Raw genomic sequence first — 27,412 nt, forward strand, 5'->3', positions numbered from 1 at the left:
CCTACGCAAGGCACCGATTCTTTCTTTGTGTGCTTCCATATCTCGCCGTCCTTCGACTGATAAATCGCCCCCCATTTGTAATCGATCGTCTATCAATTCAATGCATTGGTCACATTGCATCAAGCACTCACAACGCTCATCTTCGGTATTGATGTTTATTACCCGTTGCGCCAATAATTCGGCAATGCGTTCGAGTTCTCGCAGTAACGCGGTCTCCATTTCTCTTTTTCACAAACGCGTTAAGTATTCATGCACTTCTGATTATCAAACCACATATAACACACTCTTTTTCACAAACGCGTTAAGTATTCATGCACTTTTGATTATCCAACTACACATGACACACATTGCCGATTTTCCTCCATTTTTATTAAAGTCTCGATCTCATACATAGAGAAAAAGGTTCAATCTGTGCTAATGATGATAGCACCCACACATACATGAATTGCAGTGTCAGATTTACTGCGTCAACAAAAACCTCATTTCCAAGACGTAGAAAAATTCCGTTTAAGGTGGGAGGGGGTCTTGTGGTTGTCTTCCGATAAGAGGAAATAGTTCCAGGGGGGTGGGGGTCTCATAGGTGTCGAATTTCAGTTCAAGGTCATGAGGGGTGCGGTGGGGCGTTATAGGTGACGCCAAAAATAGATTTTATCTCAAGGTCATGGGGTGGGGGGTCTCGTAGGTGTCAAATTTCAGTTCAAGGTCATGGAATGTTATAGGTGACGCCAAAAATAGTTCAAGCTCAAAAGGGTGCTATGCCGGTTCTAATTCACTTGCGTCAGCATTTTTTTTGCTGACTCAGCATAAATTTGACACCCTCAGCAGAAATATGATACCCCCCACCCCCACCCCGCACCTCCCACCCCGAAGGTGTCAAATTTCAGTTCAAAACGGGGGTGGGGGGTACGGGGTGAGGGTGGGGGGTATCATATTTCTGCTGAGGGTGTCAAATTTATGCTGAGTCAGCAAAAAAAATGCTGACGCAAGTGAATTAGAACCGGCATAGCCCCACTACTTACTAAGCTAGAATAAATTTGAGGGGCTTTACCGTTTTTCATTTTCTAAAAATCCCCTGGATAAGAAAATGACAGCCGTTTGAAGAAAAAACCGAATTTTTTTGCTCTTTTGTTTTTTGTTCAATGGACGAAAAGAATATTTGTAAATTAATTTTTAACAAAAATCGCTTCGTGATGGCCCCGCAAATTGAATTTCCGTTCAATTGGCGGAGGATTCATGTGAATCGGTTAATCCGATGAAGCTGTAGAGCGCCCCGCGCTCTAAGAAATGCTGTTACGAGAAAAACACATTTAAAGTTCAAATATTCCGCTCAGCCGGTTGTAAATTCTAAAATACCTTCGATATGAAAATATCCTTTACCTACGCGTTCTAAACACTTTAAGGATGCAAATTATGTAAAAAAAAAGAAATCGAATTTTTCATCGTCATGAACGGTAACCTCCCCTTAATAACAATATCATTATTGCTATATCTACATTAGATATAATGTAATATACTGATTCCTTCCTACAGATCAATGTGCATTTAATAACAATATCATTGTTACTATATCTGCATTGGTAATGTAATATACATTGAAAAACAATACCATTATTACTATATCTACACCGGATATAATGTAATATACTAATCCACTCCCTCAGATAACTTTGCATTTCAGACCTTTTTTGTAGAAAATTAAATTTATTACTATCCCTGTTCTATGACATTTTTTGATCAGACGGGTAGTTTTCGAGATATATCGGGATATTTAAATGTTCCGAAGCCGCACCAACATTATAGAGGCAAATATCTCGGAAACGGTGCGAGCTATGGCAAAATATTAAGAGATCTTTTTCGTAGAAAATTAAATTTCCTACTACCTATGTTCTATGACATCTTTTGATCAGATGCGTAGTTTTCGAGATATATCGAGATATTTAAATGTTCCGAAGCCGCACCAACATTATAAAGGCAAATATCTCGAAAACGGTGCGAGCTATGGCAAAATGTTAACAGACCTTTTTTGTAGGAAATTAAATTTCCAACTATCTATATTCTATCACATTTTTTGCTCAGATGCGTAGTTTTCGAGATATATCGAGATATTCAAATGCTCCGAAGCTGCACCAACATTATAAAGGCAAATATCTCGGAAACGGTACGAGCTATGGCAAAATGTTTAGATATCTTTTCTGTAGGAAATTATATTTCCTACTATTTATGTTGTATGACATTTTTTGATCAGTTGCGTAGTTTTCGAGATATATCGAGATATTTAAAAGTTCCGAAGCCGCACCAACATTATAAAGATTAAGAAACACCGTGGCCCCTTTCTTTGAGGTAACTCTGCACTATTCTAAGCTGTAAATGTCACGTTCAGCGCAGCTGTGCAGAAGAAGAGCAAGAAGAAGAAGAAATGTCTCCTTTCCTTCAGGTGAATCAGCAAATATCTCGGAAACGGTGCGAGCTATGGCAACATGTTAAGAGACCTGTTTTGTAGAAAATTAAATTTCCTACTATTTATGTCGTATGACTTTTTTTGATCAGATGCGTAGTTTTCGAGATATACCGAGATATTTAAAAGTTCCGAAGCCGCACCAACATTATAAAGGCAAATATCTCGGAAACAGTGCGAACTATGGGAAAATGTTGAGAGACCTTTTTTGTAGCAAATTAAATTTCCTACTATTTACGTTCTATTATGTCCCGGGTGCTGCTAGTAGGGTGGCAGCCGTCTACGTCATCCGTTTCGTACAAATATACGCAATCTTTTATGTCACACGGTGTTTGCGTCCGTGTCTACCTGGGATACCGTGATGATTGTCGTCGATCAGGAACTAGTCTCCAATATCACTCGCGTAAAGATACTCGCGAACTGTACGGTGAGCGATTGTAAGAATTATTCGAAAGAATAAAACACGTTATAATTTATGTATATAAATTATATAATATATTTTAATGAAGATGGATAATATAAGATACACTTGTCTTTAATATTAAACGTCTGAGGTCTTTAGTATAATCGTGACTTTAATAAAGCCCGGTATTGCGTTGTCGCAAGGAACTGAGGACGATTCGGAGCGGATGTAGGTGATCCGGCAAATGACGAAGAGCTCTAGTCTCACGGCTCGTTTATAATGATCCTAAACAAAGGAAGTTACTGTAGGTAGGAGTTATCTTGTTACGCATATCTGTCAACGTTTCTCAAGGCGGTAACTTAAACTATCGCCTTAAGATTAACTTGATCTAACGTTAGTCATAACATCCTTATGACTAACCAAGAATCGATAGTCAACTCTTCCCCTGGAAGCGCCTATCGATTATCGCTTTATAAACTAAACATTATAATCTTAATACTAACATCCTTAATTGCTAGAGATTATTCCGAAGCGGCAATCTTAATCACTTCGGAGAAGCGATTGTTGCGCGTGAGTAATATTCTTATTTATCTAAAGATTATATACAAGCGCTAATCTGCTACAGACTGTCGCTATGCGTAATAGATACGAGCGCCAATCTTATATGGAATATCACTATGGTAAGTATATAATATGAATAATATATAATAGATAATAATGTGAAAGATTATGTAAAGAATGAATAATATAAAGGAATACGATCAGAATAAACGTGATTATACAATATGATCAATATATCTTACTGACTAACTTACTAGCTAGCTCCAACGTCTCACCAGACGTAACAGTTCTATGACATTTTTTGATCAGATGCATAGTTTTCGAGATATATCGAGATATTTAAAAGTTCCGAAGCCGCACCAACATCAAGTGTACATTGAACTGTAGGAAGGAATGAGTATATTACATTATATCTAATGCGGACATAGTAATAATGATATTGTTATTAAACGTACATTGTTCTGTAGGAAAGGATCAGTATATTACATTATATCCAGTGTAGATGTAGTAATAATGGTATTGTTTTTTAATGTATATTACATATCTAATGCAGATATAGTAATAATGATATTGTTATTAAGTGTATATTACATATCTAATGCAGATATAGTAATAATGATATTGTAATTAAATGTACATTGATCTGTGGGAATGGATCAGTATATTACATAATATCCAATGTAGATATAGTAATAATGACATTGTTGTTAAATGTATATTACATATCTAACGCACATATAGTAATAATGATAATGTTATTAAATGTTCATTGATCTGTTGGAAGGAATCAGCATATTGCATTATATTTAATGTAGATATAGTAATAATGATATTGCAATTAAATGTACATTGAGCTGTAGGAAGGAATCAGTATACTAGATTATAGCCAATGTAGATATAGTAATAATGATATTGTTATTAAATGTACATTGAGCTGTAGGAAGGAATCAGTATATTACATTATAGCCAATGTAGATATAGTAATAATGATATACTGATAATGCGTAATAATGACAACGCTTTGGTTGCTGCTTTGCCTTCCGTGTTGCGGTAAAAAGATTTCTCCATTGTCCGACAAGGACGGATCGAGATTCCTCTTTCGAAATAGAGAGAGAGAGGTACTTGCGGGTAACCTTGAATCTACGAAACACGCACCGTGGTAAAATTCGTGCATCCGCCTGATCGATGTGTATTGTTTACGGACCGGCTGCGAAGCGACGATAGCGAGTCTTTGCAAAGCTATGTGTCCATTAGTTAGACCGATCGTCGCCGGCCCTATGTCTCTTCGAATCTCGCAACGCGCACGATTCAGCGACAGGACGCGCGCTCGAATTCCTTGTGTGCGTTCGTAGTTTTCAAGGTTTTGAAATGTACTTTACGCCCGACCGTCGAAAGGAGCGCGCCACGGAGCGTTTCTCCGATGGTTTCCGTCTTTTGACGCGATCGTGTCGTCAACGATCGAACAAACAAATACGTTGGCGACGCCCGAATTCGCTCTCCTGCACGCGCCGGGTGGAAGAGTGATGTGGGTATCGAATGTGATGTGTGTTAATAATGAAAATAACACTAAAGATCCAAAGAGTTTGAAATACAAAATTATACGATTACCTTGAACGGTGGATCACTTGGCTCGTGGGTCGATGAAGAACGCAGCTAATTGCGCGTCAACGTGTGAACTGCAGGACACATGAACATCGACATTTCGTACGCACATTGCGGTCCACGGATACAATTCCTGGACCACGCCTGGCTGAGGGTCGTTTTCTTAACTAAAGACTGCTTGCGTTTGCTTCTCGAAAAAGAGTAATTCATTGCTTTTTAAACATCCCGCCGTCGTTCAACGAGAGTAGAACGTTTCGGAGCGGGATTATCGAACGAAATTGAAAGAATGAATGAACGATAAATAAAAAAAGGAGTCGCAACGTACGAGCGATTGTTGGGCAGTTCGTCGGCGTTTGTCGTGGGAACGATGTGACGAAAATCGCAACAGATACACTAAATGCAGGCCGCGAAAGGAGAGAAACAAACTTCGAAATATCTCTTCGAACTAGCGCAAGTGCGTCACGGCGCGCGAGTCGTTCGTTAAAATTTATAAACGGCCGCCCGTGAAAGCACCGAGTTCTCGGAAGATAATCTATAAAGATTCTCCATCCTACTGGAATTATCGGATCTACGCGATTGTTCACTCGTAGAAATCTACGCTCCCGACGTTGCCAGAAACGATATTTACGAAAGGTGTGTGAAAAAATAAACGAAAGAAGCTCTCCTATAAATTTAGAAAAAGCAAACGAGTGAAATGTTTGAGATGATAATTTGCTGAAATGCAAGCTCGAATAGCCCCAGGGTTTCGAATAATTCCCCGCGCTTTATATATCTCTCTGTTTACAAACGGTGTATAAATAAAAGATCGCTTCAGATGGGTCGTCGCTGTTTGACGCGCGATGCTGTTCCTTTCTTTTGTCTGTCTGTGCGTTTCGCTTCGCTAAACAAGTTAAATGGTTAAAAAGCGTCGAAAAAGCGAATACACACGCGACAAGACAAATCGAACGAGTAAAGGAACGCTCCGCTCCAAGATAAAAATGGTTGTTTACAATCATTGCAGCGTTTCGGTACCCCTGATCGTAGTCTGAAACTGTGTAACAAAAGAGAGGAAAGCGAATGGTGAAGGAACTTCGAAGCCTCCGTGGCGTGGCTAGAACTTGTGATAAAAGTATGTTTGCAGCAATTATGCATGCTCCCGTTAAAACAGCATTTCAATGTCTCGCATGGCTTAAAGTCCTAGGAGGCTTCAACATATAGAATACATACGGACTACTTCGTTTGTTAAAGATAAGCGAAGACCGCGCGACCATCGCTCGGTCGTCCAGTCCTCGAAAGTTTCGTTGCGTTCCAAAGAAGAGAAAAATGGAGTTTACCCTTGCGCTAAGGGGAGATAAGAAGAGAAAAGCAGTTCAATCTACGAGGTGTGTGGGGAGTACATCGCGTGTTGGTTAAAATTGCTAAATGAAATACACGCGAAATGTTCTCTCTCGCTCTTGCTTTTCCTCTTGCTTCCGTTGCTGTTAGGACGTTGATAGGTCCTGAGTATTTGCACGGAGTGCCGTCTACAGGTTGTGAAGGACCACCCAAGTTGATTCGGCTTGGGGCCGATAAATAATTATGTCGATTGATGGTTTAGGTATTTAATCGTAGTTAAATGGTGCTGTGTGTGTGTGTGTTACAATGTGTGGAGTGTAAAATTTGTTACAATTCAAGAAAAACTTTGTGTGTCTATTTCTATGTTCTATCTGTACTATCTGTACTATGTTCTGGTTAAGAATCTTCTCCTCGAGCAACTTGAAAACGGTTAAATAGTCGCAGTTCCTCCCTTCCAGTACGCCCTTGGAATGGCGAAAACTGGAAGGCGAATGTGCCCTTCGTACGAGGGAGGAAAAGTGTGCACTGGTCTGGGTTTTTCCAGAAATCGCACGTGGTTCCTCTAGGTCATCGCGGCAGAGTTACCCTTCGAGTCTATGCGATTTATGGCATGGCCTTTCTAATTATTTTAAACTCTGCCAGGTACCGTCAAGCTCTGGCAACCATATGGCACGGGTAAAACTATTTTGTACAAAAGATCTGATATTTCTAAACTTGCCATGCCATAAATTGTGCCTATTCTAACAGTTGCGCTCGAAAAGAAGGGATGATAAATAAAGAGAAAGAAACCTATTCGAAATCTCTTGTGGAGCAAAAAATAATACGGACGGACGTTAAAATTGAACCGGGACGAAATGGGTCGTCTTGCGAGTTGTCTTCGCTCTGAAATTGTTAAAAATTGATAAAAGCAATACGACGAAGCTGCAGTCCACAAAATGTTTTGAAGCAAAAAGGAAGTAACACGAAAATCATGGGAACGTCGTGTCTCAATTTTTTTCCCTCTTGTGCTCGTTTCATCGAACGATAAATAATACAAACATTTTGAAACGAGAGAGAGAGGAAAAATTGAATATGCGAAAGGTTTATTCGCGCACAGATTCTCTACGTGTTTGCTTTTTTGCTTCTTTTCGTTTATTTTTTTATTTTTTTGGCATCGAGCATAATATTCACCTTTCGATGAAACCAAAGAAATTGACGAGCTCAGAGTAGGCGAGATTACCCGCTGAATTTAAGCATATTATTAAGCGGAGGAAAAGAAATTAACTAGGATTTCCTTAGTAGCGGCGAGCGAACAGGAATGAGCCCAGCACTGAATCCCGCGGTACCGCCGCTGGGAAATGTAGTGTTCAGGAGGATCCGTTTATCCCGAGACATCGAATTGCGTCCAAGTCCATCTTGAATGGGGCCATTTACCCATAGAGGATGCCAGGCCCATAGTGACCGGTACGCGTTTCGGGAGGATCTCTCCTTAGAGTCGGGTTGCTTGAGAGTGCAGCCCTAAGTGGGTGGTAAACTCCATCTAAGGCTAAATACGACCACGAGACCGATAGCGAACAAGTACCGTGAGGGAAAGTTGGAAAGAACTTTGAAGAGAGAGTTCAAGAGTACGTGAAATCGTTCAGGGGTAAACCTGAGAAACCCAAAAGATCGAATGGGGAGATTCATCGTCAACCACGCTGGCTCCCGTTGGTGCGCGATGCCCCGGATGGACCCTCGGGTTCCATTAGCGAGGGCACACCACCTTCGGCGAACGTTCTGGCGAGGTAGTCGTGCACTTCTCCCCTAGTAGAACGTCGCGACCCGTTGCGTGTCAGTCTACGGTCCGAGGCGGAGCCTGTCCGTCGCCTTAACGGCGTTCGTGACAGACCCTCGGTTGCCTGGCCGACTGCGCGACGGTACTCAGACGGTATCGGGCAGCAACCAATCCATTTTCGAATGTGTGTGCGTCAGGACCGCCGCAAACTAGGTTCAGTTATAATACCCGGATGTACGGACTATGCGCCGTCCCCGGGCCTGGCCAGCTGTTAGCAGGAGGAGTCCTTGGACTGGCCATGCTTTGAATTACCGGTCGGCGACGCTATTGCTTTGGGTACTCTCAGGACCCGTCTTGAAACACGGACCAAGGAGTCTAACATGTGCGCGAGTCATTGGGATATAAATAAACCTAAAGGCGAAATGAAAGTGAATGTCGTCCTCTGTGTCGACCTAGGGAGGATGGGCCTCGTTACGATTAGGCCTCGCATCGTGAACCATGCCTGGTCAGGACGAAGTCAGGGGAAACCCTGATGGAGGTCCGTAGCGATCCTGACGTGCAAGTCGATCGTCGGAACTGGGTATAGGGGCGAAAGACTAATCGAACCATCTAGTAGCTGGTTCCCTCCGAAGTTTCCCTCAGGATAGCTGGCACTCGCTCGAAACGTTATTGCGAGTCTCATCTGGTAAAGCGAATGATTAGAGGCCTTGGGGCCGAAACGACCTCAACCAATTCTCAAACTTTAAATGGGTGAGATCTCTGGCTTGCTTGCATCAAATGAAGCCATGAGATTTTATTATTGGATCAGAGTGCCAAGTGGGCCAATTTTGGTAAGCAGAACTGGCGCTGTGGGATGAACCAAACGCAGATTTGAGGCGCCTAAGTCGACGCTTATGGGATACCATGAAAGGCGTTAGTTGCTTAAGATAGCAGGACGGTGGCCATGGAAGTCGGAAGCCGCTAAGGAGTGTGTAACAACTCACCTGCCGAAGCAACTAGCCCTGAAAATGGCTGGCGCTGAAGCGTCGCACCTATACTCCGCCGTCAGTGGCAAGTGGGGCTGGACAAAATTTGGTCCTCCATGAAGTCCTGACGAGTAGGAGGGTCGCGGCGGTGTGCGCAGAAGGGTCTGGGCGTGACCCTGCTTGGAGCCGCCGTCGGTGCAGATCTTGGTGGTAGTAGCAAATATTCCAGCGAGGCCCTGGAGGACTGACGTGGAGAAGGGTTTCGTGTGAACAGCCGTTGCACACGAGTCAGTCGATCCTAAGCCCTAAGAGAAATCCTATGTAAATGAGGTGTCCTAAAGCTCTCAGAAAAAAAGGCAACAACACAAAACTGTTAAATATGGCTAAATCGAATTAATATAACACAATAGTTGCAGAGATGCACACCCATTGGGCGAAAGGGAATCCGGTTCCTATTCCGGAACCCGGCAGCAGAATCGCATACCATTCGGGCCCTTGTAAGAGTGTTCGTCGGGGTAACCCAAAATGACCTGGAGACGCCGTCGGGAGATCTGGGAAGAGTTTTCTTTTCTGTATAAGCGTTCGAGTTCCCTGGAAACCTCTAGCAGGGAGATAGGGTTTGGAACGCGAAGAGCACCGCAGTTGCGGCGGTGTCTGGATCTTCCCCTCGGACCTTGAAAACCCAGGAGAGGGCCACGTGGAGATGTCGCGCGGTTTCTTACCCATATCCGCAGCCGGTCTCCAAGGTGAAGAGCCTCTAGTCGATAGATTAATGTAGGTAAGGGAAGTCGGCAAATTGGATCCGTAACTTCGGAATAAGGATTGGCTCTAAGGAGCGGAGCGTGTCGGGCTTGGTCGGGAAGCGGGTCTGGCTGACGTGCCGGGCCTGAGCGAGGTGAACGGTTGGCGACTTCGGTCGCGTCCCGGGATCCGAGCTCGGTCCCGTGCCTTGGCCTCCCGCGGATCTTCCTTGCTGCGAGGCTTCCGTGGCGGTTACGCCGTCGTGATCGCTTCTTCGGCCGCCATTCAACGCTTAGCTCAGAACTGGCACGGACTAGGGGAATCCGACTGTCTAATTAAAATAAAGCATTGCGATGGCCCTCACGGGTGATGACGCAATGTGATTTCTGCCCAGTGCTCTGAATGTCAACATGAAGAAATTCAAAAAAGCGCGGGTAAACGGCGGGAGTAACTATGACTCTCTTAAGAGCCCTTGTCGCGCTCACGGTGCCTTCCCTCCGGCTCAGCCGTTCAGTCGTTACCAACTGAACGTTGCCCGGCTCTCACCTCGTGGAGGTGCGGAGGGATCGGGAGCCACTTTACATCGAGTGACACCTTGGGCGCGGCGTGGTCGCTTTTGCGAGTCGTAGTTACAGGGACGGTGATGCGTAATACAGGCCTTTGGCCCCTCAGCCTTTCCTGTCCAAGTCGCACGACCTACCTCCTCGTGGTACCTGCCGGTAACATGGTTGTCAAATGATTCCATGGCTAAACGGAGTGCGGCGAATCGTGGCGAAAGCCAAGTGGGCTGTTTGGGTTTGCTCCCCACTCAGCTCACGCCTTCGGGCAATTTTAAAACGCAAAAAATACTAAAAACTAGCCTCGGATGCCGTCGGTCCCTAACAGTGGCGACGGCGATGGTGGCAACACCTACCAGGGTGCGTACAGCTCCCTGGCATCAACTTCAACTTCAGGTTCTGAACGCGGGACTAGTAGTTCTGCACCAAAACGCTGCCCTTCTTGTCGGATCTTGCTCGCTGACAGAACAACGTCAAGTGCCAAGCAGCATGTGAGGCGATGTAATGCCCCACCTATGCAAGCGGACGGAAATACCTGTAACCACTGCTCCAGATCTTTTAAATCATATGCTGGTCTGCGCCAGCATATTCGTCTATCACACACAGCGGAGTACAATGCCTCTGACCTTGAATTGGCTCACTCTAGGCAGCTAGCTGCGCGTCCTAAATATTCTGAGGGCGAGATAAAGGCGATCGCTTCATATGAGGCAACCCTGCCTAACAGAAGTAAACTACTTCATAAGGATATCGTCCGCATTCTATCCACAGAATTTGGTCGTAGTCAAGATGGAGTGAAAAAGCTGAGGCAACGCCCCGAATATAAAGCTTTCCTTGCTGAAGAGCTTGATTCGAGTAAAAACACCGAACCTCCATCTGTTAACACCCAGGAGCAGGAGGCATTGACCATAATTCCCGAAAATGACTTATCCGGCGTGTTATCAAACGCTAATGATCCGAGTAGTCACTCTCTGACTCCATCAACGGATCCTCCTTATCTGCATCTAAGGTGTGTTGATGAACCCTGTTCTCTGATTTCATCCAGAGAAATATGCCTCTTATTATCGAGTATATGCGATGGCACCTCTCCAGAAATGAATAAAATTATTAATTCGCTTTTACACAATAGGCCTGAAAAACCCGTTTTATTAATGATTGATAAATTTATCCGTGATAGATCCAAAGAACATGAATACAAATATAAAATTAGTGACAGATATGCAGCCGGCTACACACATAAAAAACCGAAAGGCAGGCGTGCTAAGAGAGTATGTCTGAGTACGCTCGTCTCCAGAAACTCTTTTCGAGGAATCCGACACAAGCTGCCGAACACATACTCACGGGCTCCTCACTGGATCCGCCGGAGTCCCCTGACGTATCAGAATTCGAATCTCACAACGGAGACATTTTTGCCCATAAAGATCTCGGGTGGAGACCTCGTGCTGCTCGCTCGGAATGTGCTGTTGATGTTTCCCAGCCTATTTCACCTACCGAGGTTCACACACAGCTTCGCAAGCTCAAAGAAACGTGCCCCGGGCTGGACGGCATCACTAGGGAGCATTTGAGGTCTATGAATCGCACTGACCTATTGGCCCTGCTCAACATTATTTGGGGTTTAAGAGTTTTACCACCTGTCCTGCGCGAGAATAAGACTTCACTTATACCCAAGTCCTCGAAAACTCGGGACATTAAACAGTGGCGCCCGATCACGGTATCGAGCAGGGTACTAAGACTGTTGAATAAAATCGTTGCCTCTCGACTGGAAAATGAAATTAAACTGGTCCACTGGCAACGTGGCTTCACCAAAATAGATGGAACAATGGCCAACAACTCCATCTTGCAAACAGTAACCTCCAAGCCGTTTGTTATTATGTCAATTGACCTTGCCAAGGCTTTTGACAGTGTATCGCTAACTTCTATTGTTGATGCCTTGCGTGAACGTGGCGTTGATGAGCATACGATACAGTATATTGAAACAAATTACCGAGATATAACAACCGTTCTCGAATGTAATGGTGCACGCTCTAGACCTATGTGTGTCAATCGAGGGGTTAAGCAGGGTGATCCCCTGTCTGGGTTTCTTTTCAATGTCGTCCTTGATGGATTATTAGGTAAACTGAGCGATGGTACTGGTGTCAAAATTGGAGATCGAAATATCATTGCTCTTGCCTTCGCCGATGACGTGGTCATTATTTCTCCGTCACCTGCAATAATGCGAAGCCATATAAAAATCATTGAAGCTTAATTTAAGCGCCATGAACTCCATGTTAATGTTGACAAGTGTGCGACATTCCAGTACATATCTGTACCCGGTACGAAGCGGCTTGTCGTTGAGACTAAGCCGTTATTAAAAATTAATGGCTCTCCCGTCCCAACACTGGGAGTTTCCTCTCAACTAAAATATCTTGGATTGCACTACGGATTTCGAGGAGTTGCGTCACCATCTCCTTCCAAGCTCGAGGAGATGCTTGGTCGACTTAAAGCTTCCCCCTTAAAACCGTGGCAAAAGCTCCAAATTCTACAACGGTATTTGATACCACGTCTCCATCATGGCCTTCAGACGATGGATGTGACCAAGAAGCGACTACTTTATATCGATAGTTGCATATTGAAATTCCTAAAAGCGACATTGCGCCTCCCGCTCACAATGCCTACTGCCTATTTCCATGCTCCTCTTAAAAGTGGTGGCCCCGGTATTCCATCGCTTCGATATCACATAGCGTGCGTATACCTGAAGAGACTTGAGCGCCTTTCTACCCGTGGCGATGACGATGTGAAAGCGGTAATGCGCACTTCTATCATCGAGGCGTTATGTGCTAAACTCCGTAGGATGCTAACAGGAATAAATATGACGTCGACGTCGGCTGTTCAGGACTTCTGGGCAACCGAACTGCACAAAACTGCCCTAGGCGCTGGCCTGGCTCTAACATCGCCAGGCATATCCTCTTGGATTTATCATCCTCCAAAGTTCTGGACTGGAAGTGATTACCTCGGCGCTATAAAACTACGTATTGGCCTCCTTCCCACCAAAGGAGCGCCCTATATGAAGGACACCGAGTGCAGGAATCCATCCTGTGCCGGAACTAGAGAATCGCTGTACCATGTTCTACAGCGTTGTCCTGTGACGCACCTCATACGTATGAAACGCCATGACAATATAAATAAAACATTAAAAACATCGATTGTTAAGACCGGCGTTCCGTGTGAGGAGGCTCCAAGGCTTACCACAAAGTCTGACCGCTATATACCTGATTTGATTTGTGTCAAAGACGATACTGCATACATTTTGGAAACCACTGTCACATATGAATCGAAACCCATATCTTTCTCCAATGCCCACAAAATCAAAAAAGAAAAATACAGTACCGCTGATGTCTCAGACAAAGTAAAGTCGATATATAACGTACCCAAGGTCCAGGTGTTGCCCTTCGTTTTTGGCGCGCGTGGCAGTTGGGCGATCGGAAACGACGACATCGTTCAGACTTTCAAGTTGCCTAGGACAATTAGATCGATCGTGTGCAATCTGGCACTCCAGAGGGGTGTCTCAATTCACCGACAGTTTATGGCATCTGTGTAGCGCCAGAACAAAAACAACAATCGTCCAGACAGCTTGAACGGGAACCACAGGAAGAGAAGATAAATAGTGTAACGGTTAAGCGGACACTCTGCAACATCATTTGCACGAAGCAAACAGAACCTTAGATCACATTCACGATGAATGTAGCATACATGCCTACCAGCGGGCATAATAACGCCTAATACACTGGCAAAATTGTTACTTGGCATAATTAACAACGGTCCTAGCCAAATGCCTGGTCATCTAATTAGTGACGCGCATGAATGGATTAACGAGATTTCCTTCTGTCCCTATCTACTTTCTAGCGAAACCACTGCCAAGGGAACGGGCTTGGAAAAATTAGCGGGGAAAGAAGATCCTGTTGAGCTTGACTCTAGTCTGGCATTGTAAGGAGACATGAGAGGTGTAGCATAAGTGGGAGATTTTATATCGCCGGTGAAATACCACTACTTTCATAGTTTCTTTACTTACTCGGTTAGGCGGAGCGCGTGCACCGTGGTTTCGACCCGGTTCTCACGGAATTCTAGAACCAAGCGTACAAGAGTGGTGTGAGGCCTTGCGCCGATCGCCGATAATACTCCGGCGTGATCCGATTCGAGGACACAGCCAGGCCGGGAGTTTGACTGGGGCGGTACATCTGTCAAAGAATAACGCAGGTGTCCTAAGGCCAGCTCAGCGAGGACAGAAACCTCGCGTAGAGCAAAAGGGCAAAAGCTGGCTTGATCTCGCTGTTCAGTACGCATAGAGACTGCGAAAGCACGGCCTATCGATCCTTTTGGCTTGAAGAGTTTTCAGCAAGAGGTGTTAGAAAAGTTACCACAGGGATAACAGACTTGTGGCGGCCAAGCGTTCATAGCGACGTCGCTTTTTGATCCTTCGATGTCGGCTCTTCCTATTATAGCGAAGCAGAACTCGCCAAGCGTCGAATTGTTCACCCGCCAACAGGGAACGTGAGCTGGGTTTAGACCGTCGTGAGATAGGTTAGTTTTACCCTACTGATGACTAGTCGTTGCGATAGTAATCCTGCTCAGTACGAGAGGAACCGCAGGTTCGGACATTTGGTTCACGCACTCGGTCGAGCGGCCGGTGGTGCGAAGTTACCATCCGTGGGATTATGCCTGAACGCCTCTAAGGCCGTATCCTTTCTAGACAAAGGTGGCAACGATATTTCTAGGAGTCTCGTGTGGGTCGAAAGGCTCAAAACAATGTGACACTACTAGGTGGCCGGCCCTCGTGACCGGTCATCGCACGGGCCCCAGTTTGCAGTACAGGCGTCATCGGATTCGTCGTCGGGATCTCGTCGAACGACGGCCGCGGCGCTCTAACGGTCGATCATGGGTACTCCAAGTTCGACGTCGAGACTCGGAATCGTCTGTAGACGACTTAGGTACCTGGCGGGGTATTGTACTCGGTAGAGCAGTTACCACGCTGCGATCTGTTGAGACTCAGCCCTATCAGCCGCAAGGTGGCCGGCAACGCTTTCTTTATCATTTAAAAGATCACAATTTGAAGAGAACGGGAAGACAAAATAAGATCAAAATCATTCGATGAATTGTCACTATCGGTGAAATGTGCGTTCGGTGAAATGGCATTCGGTGAATCGGTATTCGGTGAAATGTCCATTCGATGAATTGCAGATTCGATAAATTGTCCATTCGGTGAATTGTCTTCGGTGAACTGTCTTTCGATGAATTGTCTTTCAATGAACGGTTCGTAAACCATATATTTCGATCAAGATCTACATTGAACGTCATGAACATGTTTTTTTATTTTGGAGGGGTATACGTATCTTTTCATAAGTGAGACTATCTTATTGCGAAAGTCGAAATCGCACGCTCTCACGGCGATTTGCCCCCGTATACGCCTGGGCGTAATCCCGTGCGCCGCCGACCTAGCGGCCTGCCGATCGGTATTTAGAGGGAGGCACTTTGAAAGCAACACGCCGTTCGAACTTTGAAATATTTCTGAGCATAAGTAAAGTTCGATTTTTTGGCTAAATGGAGCGAAAATGTACATTTATATCATCACAGGCGTTAGTTTAATAGCGTTTAACGATGGATCAGTCGTACAGAAAGTAAAAATAAGATTGTTAAAATTTTCGACTAATCGGTTCTAAGAGGTGTTACGAGCCGGAGGGGGCGGCTGCGTAGCCGGGGCTTAATTTAGGTAAATGGTAATTGTTAATGGCTTGACCAGTGTTGTTATTAACACTGGGAGCCTAAGGAAGTAGACGTGGAGACGAACCTACGTATGGCTAACGTAGGGAGCTCCAGGAGGTTGGCTATGGTGGACGAACCTACGTATGGCTAACGTAGGGAGCTCCAGGAGGTTGGCTATGGTGGACGAACCTACGTATGGCTAACGTAGGGAGCCACAGGAAAGGTGTAGAGTGGAGGACGAACCTACGTATGGCTAACGTAGGGAGCCTCAGGAGAGTGATATGCGGACGAACCTACGTATGGCTAACGTAGGGAGCCGCAGGAAGCGTTAGTATTAGGTCTAGTAACTTGATTGATGTACCTCGAGCGGTAAAGGTACACCTTAGTGGGTTTCTGGACAGTAAATATAATTGTACAATAGTATGTAAATTAAACTAGTATGAGTTTATTCTCTATTCCGGACCTTACAATTGTTGTGTGTAATTGTCGGGGTATTCAATGAATTGAACTCTAGGTTGCACGTTTGAAATGAGTTGAATAAATAAAGTTTAGTTTCGATTCCGCGAAGCAAGAATCTAATCCTTCTCGGTTTTCACGAACACGAGCAAACGGGGGCGGATTACAACGATTATAATAATGCTTAACAGCCGAGAACGTACTGTATAGTTACTGTGAGTGCTTGAAAGGGACTTGAATACCCGATCTCGCAGAGTTTCCTCGTTGCAGAGATTATCCGAAAAAGAACGTACTGACGTGTATCGAACTGATTCTAGACTTCAACTAGACCCGATGTGCCCTTGTCGCCACCCTTTTTATACTCAAAAACTAGAGTAAAAAGGGTGGTGGGGACTGACTCTACGTGACCCGTAGGACCGCGCCCTTGCTTTGCGTTGGTCTCGAATTTTCTAGAAGACGGTTGGTGTCGGGTGCACACATCCGATTCCATATAAGGAAATTTCTTGAGAAGGGTTTGTAGCACCATATAAGGAAATTTCCGAGACGGATGCGTAACATCTCCCCTCTAAGATGAAACATCGTTTGTTACGATGCTTTCACCATTCGGAGTCGGATGAGTACACCAAAATTGCCAAATATTTACTATAAAAAAATCGAACTATAGTTACGCAGCGAAATATTTCAAAGTCCTAGCGGCGTATTGCTTCGCCTCTTAGAACCGATGAGTCGAAAATTTCAACAATCTTATTTTTACATTCTGTACGACTGATCCATCGTTAAACGCTATTAAACTAACGCCTGTGATGATATAAATGTACATTTTCGCTCCATTTAGACAAAAAATCGAACTATAGTTACGATCCGAAATACTTCAATGTCCTAGCGGCGTATTGCTTCGCCACTTAGAACCAATTAGTCGAAAATTTCAACAATCTTATTTTTACATTGTGTACGACTGATCCATCGTTAAACGCTATTAAACTAACGTCCGTGATGATATAAATGTACATCTTCGCTTCATTTAGCCAAAAAATCGAACTTTAGTTGCGTTCCGAAATATTTCAAAGTCCTAGTCGCGTATTGCTTCGCCTCTTAGAACCGATTTGTCGAAAATTTCAACAATCTTATTTTTACATTCTGTACGACTGATCCATCGTTAACCGCTATTAAACTAACGTCTGTTGATGATATAAACGTACATTTTCGCTCCATTTAGCCAAAAATCGAACTATAGTCGCGTTCCGAAATACTTTAAAGTCCTAGCGGCGTATTGCTTCGCCTCTTAGAACCGATTAGTCGTTAATTTCATCAGTCTTATTTTTACATTCTGTACGACTGATCCATCGTTAGACGCTATTAATCTAATGCCTGTGATGATATAAATGTACATTTTCGCTCCATTTAGCCTAAAAATCGAACTGTAGTTACGCTCCGAAATACTTCAAAGTCCTGGCGGCGTATTGCTTCGCCTCTTAGAACTGTTACGAGCCGGAGGGGGCGGCTGCGTAGCCGGGGCTTAATTTAGGTAAATGGTAATTGTTAATGGCTTGACCAGTGTTGTTATTAACACTGGGAGCCTAAGGAAGTAGACGTGGAGACGAACCTACGTATGGCTAACGTAGGGAGCTCCAGGAGGTTGGCTATGGTGGACGAACCTACGTATGGCTAACGTAGGGGGCGACAGGAAAGGTGTAGAGTGGAGGACGAACCTACGTATGGCTAACGTAGGGAGCCTCAGGAGAGTGATATGCGGACGAACCTACGTATGGCTAACGTAGGGAGCCGCAGGAAGCGTTAGTATTAGGTCTCGTAACTTGATTGATGTACCTCGAGCGGTAAAGGTACACCTTAGTGGGTTTCTGGACAGTAAATATAATTGTACAATAGTATGTAAATTAAACTAGTATGAGCTTATTCTCTATTCCGGACCTTACAATTGTTGTGTGTAATTGTCGCGGTATTCAATGAATTGAACTCTAGGTTGCACGTTTGAAATGAGTTGAATAAAATAAGTTTAGTTTCGATTCCGCGAAGCAAGAATCTAATCCTTCTCGGTTTTCACGGAACACGAGCAAACGGCGGCGGATTACAACGATTATAATAATGCTTAACAGCCGACAACGTACTGTATAGTTACTGTGAGTGCTTGAAAGGGACTGGAATACCCGATCTCGCAGAGTTTCCTCGTTGCAGAGATTATCCGAAAAAGAACGTACTGACGTGTATCGAACTGATTCTAGACTTCAACTAGACCGTGAGGTGCCCTTGTCGCCACCCTTTTTATACTCAAAAACTAGAGTAAAAAGGGTGGTGGGGACTGACTCTACGTGACCCGTAGGACCGCGCCCTTGCTTTGCGTTGGTCTCGAATTTTCTAGAAGACGGTTGGTGTCGGGTGCACACATCCGATTCCATATAAGGAAATTTCTTGAGAAGGGTTTGTAACACCATATAAGGAAATTTCCAAGACGGATACGTAACATCTCCCCTCTAAGATGAAACATCGTTTGTTACGATGCTTTCACCATTCGGAGTCGGATGAGTACACCAAAATTGCCAAATGATTCTATTACTTTTGAACTGAACTATTGCGATGTGTGGTGTGCGTGTATGTAATTGTGTATATGTGGGGACTTAGCTTAGGGAGTCTTTGATTGATGGCCACCGTTGCTGATTGATCGGTTGGATGCTGGTCCTTGGAGTGGCTGGTCCCATGTTGGTGGAGGGGTGCCTGGGCGCAGTTTCCTGCGTTTCCTCAGGCTGTCACCGGCGTCCAGGTTGTGATGTTGTCATCGGTGATCTGGGCCAGGAGCAACCCATTCTCCCAGATGTAGGACACCGCAGGTTGTCGGTTCTCCTTTCCTCGTTGCGATGCCATTGAGGTTCCCTGGTCGATTGCCTTTGGGTCTCGTGTCTGGCTGGCACGTCCAAGGTTGAACTTGCCGCTGCCTGGCTGGAAAGGTCCCTGTGACCTTATAATGGACCCGGTGCGGTACTCCTTGAGCCAACTACCCATTTGTCCCGGTTTGTATTGCGATCGTCCTTTGCCCTTCACCCTGCTCCGTTTGCTGGTATCTCGATTCCATGCTGGATCCTTTACGTTATGGAAGAGTGGAGTTGTCCTCCGCTCTTCTTATACCTAGATCCTGTTTATATTATAGTAGTGGACATTCGTGCAATAGGCTTGTTTATGTTTTGGACAACCACTGAAGGAGCTCTCGGTGGCTGCATATTGGTTGTGGTAGCATCTGTATCCTCTAAACTTCTGTTTCTTAGGTAACTATTCTCCATTCCTTCAGGAGCAGGGCTAGGTTGGTATTTGAACTTGAGATATAACAGGACTAAACAAAGTACAGCGATAATGATTAGTAAGATTGCGACACTCCCACCCACGTAAGTTCCTACGCGTATCTGGTTCCTGGTTTTGTGGTGTTCTGCAAGAGTCCGTGCCTTTTCTTCTAGCTGCATTAGCGAAATGGTCGCCTCGTTTTTTGGCCAATTGTTGGTAGGTTGCGCTTGCGAAATGTTTGAATTGGTTAACTGCTTGATTGCCTCCACGTGGTGATCACCAAAATCCGGCAAAATTCTTGTTATATCTAAAGATATTGTCGGTGCGTAAGTGAATTCTTCTGTCGATTCGATTGTATCCAATGCCCGAATTCTTGTTGAATCCGTTATTGCGGTACAGCCTGGTTTTAATTTCAAGATCCCTGTTCCCTGAATGTATTGTGAACCAGCTGACCGGTCCCTACAGTAGAAATATATCTTTTTCCCTTCCTTCACATAGAACAACCAATCTTGCTTATATAATAGTGGTTGCCAAAGGTCCTTGAAGGTTGGCGTCAGGCGGACGTCGCACATGTTCCAGCTGTCCATGGTTGTCTGGCTCAAGAGCTCCGTCTCACAGGTTGGTTTGTTCCTCAGATAAGCTATTGGAATCGTAGCTTGACAGATGTAGTGTCCGTGGAGGTTGTAGCATTGTCGGATATATTCTTCGTCGGGAGTGACATATGTTATGCCGTTCATGGCTACGGCGAGGTATGGGGTGCTAGGTTTGATAAAAACAGTTAACGTTGTTGTACCCTTTACCTGGGTTATTGGGCTCGAATGTACTTTATACAGGTCGTAAACTGTAGTATCCAGTAGAGGGACGATGAGTTCAAATAGTATTCTTCCTTTGGTATACGTTACATGAAATTTCGCAATTCCGCTGAATTGTTCCGAAAGTATTTCTGTAGGTGTCAGGGGAAATTCATAAGTGGTAGAATCCATTATTTTCCTGGCTGCATCTAGTAGCTGTTGTGGCGACAAAATTGCCGGATGAAGAGTCCCTTGTTTAGCAAAAAGAATAGCATCTATGATGATGATCAGGCTTGAGTGATATTCCTGAATGGCTTTGTCCAGTTGGTCAGTCCACCCTAACAAGAGGTTCCTGATCTCCATTCCTTTGATTTCAGTCTGAGTTTTATGTAATTCTTTCCCCAGAGTGATAACCTCATTCATTATAAAGTGAGCTTCTAACGTTGTGTTTAGGAGTTGTGCGTGGAGGTTGTCGAATTCAGAACGCATGATGTAAGTTTGATTTGCTATTATTTCGGCCATCTGTCCTTGACCGGTGTATAATTTATCCAATTCTTGGTTGTAATAGTGAGCATCGTCTTCTGTGAGGGTCCCAAACAGTACCTTGCTAATTGTTCCAATGAAAGAAAGAGGAGCGCTTCTTCTGATTCTAATCCTGTGGTATTGTTCCTTGGGGATGTCTCCCGTAAAAGCCTTCAAGAGATCGCTGTATCTGTCTGTCTGCGCCAGCGTGTCCCGCAATTGTTGTCCATACAGTTGGCTTGGGCAATTGGTGAAGTTATGATCCTTGCAAATCATTTCAATCTGGTGCAGGTGTTCGTCCAGCATTGGGCGGTGTCGAAGATAGTTTTTGATTTCTATTGAGGTAACCAAACGCCATTGAATATGGTAGATCTTCAGAGGTGGTAATTTTTCAAAGTACAATCCCGTGTTCTGTTCAAATGTCGTTATTCCAACGTCATCTGATGCGTCCAAATTCATCGCCAACCCGATGAACAGCAGTAGCGTGGTAATTCGATCCATGATTGTTATCTGCACGGATAGAGGTTGTGTTATTCGGAATATGCGATTTTGAGTTTATCTTGATGTTTAGTGATGATTTTATTATTTTCTGCTTTTAAGACGACATTGTTTAAATCGGTTACGTCTATTATTTCATATGGCCCGACATAATGGGGATCTAATTTGCTTCTTGGTTCCTTTAATACGTAAGCTGAGTCTCCAATTTTGAATTGAACTGGTCTTGCGTGTCTATCGTAATATCGTTTGGATCGTTCCTTTGCGGTGTTTAAATTATCTGCTGCTATGTTGCGGGTTTCAGTCAGTCTTGTGATTAGATGAGTGAGGTAAGTTCCATAAGTATCCAATTCTTCTCCTTCTGGAAAAGAACTTGGTTGTCGGGCTGGTTTTCCAAAGATCAGCTCGTGCGGGGTGCAATTGGTAGCTTCGTGAACTGACGTGTTGTAGGATAGCGTTGCGAAAGGTAGGTACAGGTCCCAGTCCTCGTATGAATCCATGTAATGTTTTAAGTATTCTATAAGTACGATATGACTTCTCTCCAGAGAACCATTGGTTTGTGGTCTGTAACCTGAAGTAGTAACTTGTTTAATTTTGAAAATTTCTGCCAAGTGCGTCATGACTTTTCCCATAAAGCTTGTTCCTCTATCCGTTAAAATTTCACGAGGTGTTCCGAAAATTGAAATGAAATGTCTCGCGAACGCATCAGCTATGGTTGTAGCTTTGATGTTTGGTAGTGCAACGGCTATGCAATATTTGGTCAAGTTATCCTGCATGGTTAAGATGTGGCGGTTTCCCCTAGAAGTCTCAGGGAGTGGTTCAACAGTGTCTAGAGCGATTTTATCAAACGCTTCCAATGGTGTGTCTGTGATTAGCATCGGTTGTCGAGTTTTCGCTCTTACTAACTTCTGTTCCTGACAGCTTTTGCATTTCCTGATGAACTCTTGAATATCATTTCTCATTCCTGGCCATGAATATTTTGCTCTTATACGTTTGTAGGTTTTTGTTACTCCTTTATGTCCTCCTAATAAACTGCTATGGGCTTCCTCTATTATTTGTTTTCGGATGTTTTCAGATGGTAACCTTATTGTTCCCAGGCATAGGGTAATCTCTATGCTGGTATCTTTAAATACTTTATTAATCAGGGCTTGATATCTCTGAATGGTAGGTCGATCCTGCTTCCTGGTTATAGTCAGTCGAATATTTGTTGTCCTGGTTTCTCTGAGAGCGGTTCTCAAGTTTTGCAGTGCCGAAACGACGTCTTCTTCTTTGATTTCTTCCCAAAAATTCCGTGTAACAAAAACGGTAAAGATTTGAAATTCTTGCCTGGATGTGGTAATGACTTGTCCTTTCTTTGGATTATTGTTGCAGAGGTCCTCCTTTCCGAGATAGCCAACATCGACAAGCATTCTTCCTCCAGGATCAATTAGTTGGCAATCTGCGGATGTCAAGTGTGCGTAGTTTCCCTTTGTGGTGATGAGCGTTTCTTCGCAATTTATTATTTTACAGCGGCCGTGATCATCTTGTTCTTCTTCCGATGATGAGTCTTCTGGGTGTGATGATAATGAGTCCGCTGCTGATTCATAGCAGATGGGCAGAGTATTACTAAAGTGCATTGGAGTGCTTTCTTGAATTTGTGTACCCGGTGGAGTCTGCGGTCTGGCAGGTTGTAGGGGTGGTTGTAAACCTTGGACATCTGGTCCGTCTGTTGGTGGTGTAGGAGGGTCAGGTAGTTCCACGACAGTAGACGCAGGCCTTATGGTAGTCTGACTGTTTTCCTCTTCGTCGAAAGATATTAAATCTTCAGTATTTTGTGGAGTCTCGGAAGTGGTTGGACTTGGTATGAAATGACCAGCGGTTTGAGTGGAATGCGCTATTGGCATAAATGGAGAGGTTAGGTTGATATCATCCCGTAGTTCCAACAGATTTTGTGAAGGGGTAGGTAATGGTGATTTTATGATTGGTGTGATCCTGTCGGTTGGATCTTGATGTATTTTCCTTCTTCTAATTGATCGGGGTTGAGGCGTGATTGTCGCTTCATCAGAACTGCTGGTATCTTCCGTGTATGTTGGTCTTTTCTCCCGATCTCGTCGCAATTCATGGATGCGTCGACCAATGGTATCCGGCTGAGGGTCCGGGTTTGGTATTGGCACTTTGAACTCCTTGTCTTCTCGTGGAATCAAAGGGAGACAGACTGTAGGAGGGTTCCGGGATAAAGCGTCTGCGTTTTTGTTTATTTTCCCAGGCTTGTGAATAACATCGTACTCGTACTCTAAGAGTCTTAATTTCCATTTTACTAGCCGTGAAGTGGGGTCTTTAACTGAATGTAACCAAACCAGCGGTCGATGATCCGTGACAAGTGTAAATCTTCGTCCGAAGACATATGGTCGGAAATACTGTACTGCGTATACCATGGCTAGACACTCCTTTTCCGTTGCTGAATAATTTCTTTCGGCTGGATTCAAACTTCGAGAAGCGTATGCAATTGGTAAGTCTCGTCCAATTTCCCCTTGGCTTAAAACTGCCCCAATCGCATGATCCGAAGCATCCGTCGTGATAACAAATGGTCGTTCAAAATCTGGATATTGTAATATTGGTTGTGTACAGAGTTCCTTACACAATAGTTCAAAACTCCCTTGTTGTTCTTCAGTCCATTGGAAAGGGGTTCCTTTTCCCAACAGCTGAACTAGTGGTTTTGCCTTTAGAGAGTAATCCTTGATGAATCGGCGATAGTATCCCGTCAGTCCCAGAAACTGTTGCACATTCTTCTGTGTTTTTGGAATCGGAAAGTTTTTTACGGAGTGAAGTTTCCTAGGATCTGGTTTAACCCCTGCCAGCAGACAAAATGTGTCCCAGATAGGCAACCTCTTTGCGTAGGAATTCGCATTTATTAGTCTGTAGAGTAAGTCCATATTCCCTGAGGCGATCGAATAGTTTTTTAACTTTAATTTCGTGTTCACGCAGCGACTGAAGAAAAAACAATCATATCATCTATGAACACAAGTACGTTTTCCAGGCCTGATGTTACCCGGTTCATGACGCGTTGGAATGTCGGTGGTGCGTTCTTCAAACCAAAAGGCATACGCACAAACTCGAAATGTCCATGTGGGGTTGTAAACGCGGTCTTCTGTCTGTCCTTTGGGTTCATTTCAATCTGATGAAATCCATTTGCCAAATCAAATATTGAGAAGTATTTTGCTCCGCCTACCTTGTCTAGTATTTCTGGAATATTAGGTAATGGAAACTTGTCGCCTGTTGTTTTTTCGTTTAATGCACGAAAGTCGATTACCATTCGCCAACGTTTGTTACCATCGGCGTCCGGTTTCTTCGGTACAATCCATAAAGGAGAATTGTATGGTGAGGTGGATGGTCTAATAATACCCTGCGATAGCAGAGCTCCAACCTGTCGTTGTATCTCCTCCTGATGTACTGGTGGGTACCGATACTGTCTAGTATTAATCGGAATGTCGTCTGTTGTGTAAATGGAGTGATGAAAATTTGGAACCTTGCCCAGGTTATCTCCAGGTAGGAAGAATCTATCAGAAAATTCCCTGACAATTTTGAACACATGTTGTCGTTCTTCAGAGTTTAGATGATCGGTCCTTAAAAGATCTTGGATACGTGTAGTTCTGTCTTCCTTTGTTTCCTTTGCTAGATACGAAGGAATAGGATCGTCATCTGATGAGTCAAAAATCTCATACGGATGTATGCGTTGTGGTTCAATGTCGATTTCGATTTCGTCTTCTCCGGTGTTTGTGGCTAGGACATAGCAAATTCCATCATGATTGCAGACTGCTGCTTCTCCAATGTAGACCTGTTCAGGAGTCTTGATTCGTGCTAGGTACCCTTCCATAACCTCCGGATTTGCGACTGGAACTGCAATTTGGAGAGCTGTGCGTCCTGGTAATCTATGTTTAATTGGCAATACTGGATGCAGTTCCATCTCCTCAGCGTTACTGAAGAATATAGGTTTAATAGGTTGGTTACGAGTTACCAAGGTTTTATGGTAATAGGAAATTTCAGCCCCTTCCTGTAATAAAAAAGGGCTTCCTATGAGTCCATCAGCGGAAATAGGCAAGTCCTCTACTACGTAAAATTCCGTAGCAGATCCATTAATTTGCAAACTGGTAGTTCCCAAGGTTCGGATCGTAGATGATGCGAGCCCAGCGATTTTAAGACCTTCCTTCGATGTGATTCCGGCCTTTTCTCCTAGAGCATGAAGAACTACCAGATTTACAGAAGCTCCTCCATCAATTAGAAATTCTCCCGTTCCTTTTTCCAGTTCTGGAACCTTGATCCTGATGCGTGGGGTTGGTGCTTCCTTGATTCGTCTTCCTGCTTCTGGTCTGCAAATCGGACCATTTTCCGGCGATCTTCGTTGCGTACGCTCACCGCCTCGCCGTTTGGGTGAGCGTTGTTGGAGTTTAAAGGTTTCCTCAAAGGTGAGAAATTCCCTCGTGACTCCCTTCGATACTGGAATCGGGGTCTTTCGCGGCGAGGTGATTTTTCACAATCCTTCCAACCGTGTCCGACCGTACTGCAGTTTGCGCAATAAAAGTCGTAAACATCGTGTCTGGTGTTGAACGGCTCATCATATTTTGGCGCCTCCGGTGAGTGGTTTGGAGAGCGTGAATAATCATGCTTACGTAAAGTCAACGCCGTTGCACGTGAAGCTCGTTCTTCGAACTCCGGTTCGGAACCAGATGTGCTGCGATCCCTTGGTCTTTGCCGATAGGGTGACGGTGACTGAGGGTACACACGCCTGTGTTCCTTCTCTCGAGGACGTCTCCAGCTGAGAAAATCCTCTTCTCTACGACGACTAGGTGATGCCTTCTCCTGAATCTGTCGTCGGTTCTTGAGGCGACGTTCAATTTGTAACACAGCTTCGTACGCCTCTTCTAAAGTTTTAATCTTTTTGTCCAGAGCGGCGATTCTCCAGGCCACACGCTCCGGTAAACCCTCAAGGAAATTCTCCAAGATGTCCATTTCCATCTCCTTGATGAGCTGATCCACGTTGGTCGTGTACCTCTCGCGGATCGCGATACGAGATCCATGGGCAAGTTTGCTGGCTCTGTCGATGTACTTCCTTAGTGATTCGTCCTCACGGATTTTAAGGCGCGAAACCTCAGCTTGGAAATACGCCAAGTTCTTCCCAGGAGCGTATCGTTTTTTCAAATGTTGTAACAATTGAGTTACATTGTTGAATTGTTTATCTTGGATACTAATCCGCGCCGGACCGGTGAGTTTAGTCAACACGATACTCAGATACTCTGTTTCCGACGTATCTGGTATTAACGCGAGCCCGTTTTCTACACTCTGAGCGAAAACCGACAAAGCTGGATTCTCGCCATCGAAAGTGGGTATCGGCGCGGTAGCGAATTGAATACAATTACGCTGTGTTAACAAGGCCATAGAATTAGCCATTGTTAAGGTAAGATTCGCGACTTCGTCAGCCGAAAGCCTGGTTTCTGGCATTTTAACGCGAAAATCCTATAGAACAATTATAATACAAGTCCAGTTGTATCCACGGTATCCTTACGGATATTTATTCAGTGGATCCCACCGCTGTCACCAGTTTTGTTACGAGCCGGAGGGGGCGGCTGCGTAGCCGGGGCTTAATTTAGGTATATGGTAATTGTTAATGGCTTGACCAGTGTTGTTATTAACACTGGGAGCCTAAGGAAGTAGACGTGGAGACGAACCTACGTATGGCTAACGTAGGGAGCTCCAGGAGGTTGGCTATGGTGGACGAACCTACGTATGGCTAACGTAGGGA

General features: G+C 44.4%; 2 protein-coding genes, 1 non-coding gene and 1 pseudogene across 3 annotated transcripts; 2 read left to right on the forward strand and 2 right to left on the reverse strand.

The window, feature by feature from the left end:
• The first annotated feature begins 5,024 nt into the window (after positions 1-5,024).
• LOC114881603 lies at positions 5,025-5,179 on the forward strand. The gene has a single exon (XR_003790303.2). It is a non-coding gene; the product is annotated as a 5.8S ribosomal RNA (ribosomal RNA).
• A 2,351-nt stretch (positions 5,180-7,530) lies between these two features.
• Positions 7,531-15,396, forward strand: LOC123988013 (annotated as a pseudogene).
• Positions 15,397-19,173: 3,777 nt separating this feature from the next.
• LOC123987955 lies at positions 19,174-21,645 on the reverse strand. Its single transcript, XM_046286382.1, has 2 exons — positions 19,958-21,645; positions 19,174-19,270 (listed from the first exon to the last, which is right to left on the reverse strand). Exons 1-2 carry the CDS (start codon positions 21,640-21,642, stop codon positions 19,174-19,176), a joined length of 1,782 nt encoding a protein of 593 aa, XP_046142338.1. The 5' UTR covers positions 21,643-21,645.
• A 2,881-nt stretch (positions 21,646-24,526) lies between these two features.
• LOC123987956 lies at positions 24,527-27,060 on the reverse strand. Its single transcript, XM_046286383.1, has 4 exons — positions 26,029-27,060; positions 24,926-25,666; positions 24,665-24,790; positions 24,527-24,553 (listed from the first exon to the last, which is right to left on the reverse strand). The coding sequence occupies exons 1-4, from the start codon at positions 27,058-27,060 to the stop codon at positions 24,527-24,529; spliced, it is 1,926 nt and encodes a 641-aa protein (XP_046142339.1).
• Positions 27,061-27,412: the final 352 nt, after the last annotated feature.

Source organism: Osmia bicornis, chromosome 7, assembly GCF_907164935.1.
Source record: "Osmia bicornis bicornis chromosome 7, iOsmBic2.1, whole genome shotgun sequence".
Taxonomy (NCBI): Eukaryota; Metazoa; Arthropoda; class Insecta; order Hymenoptera; family Megachilidae; genus Osmia; species Osmia bicornis.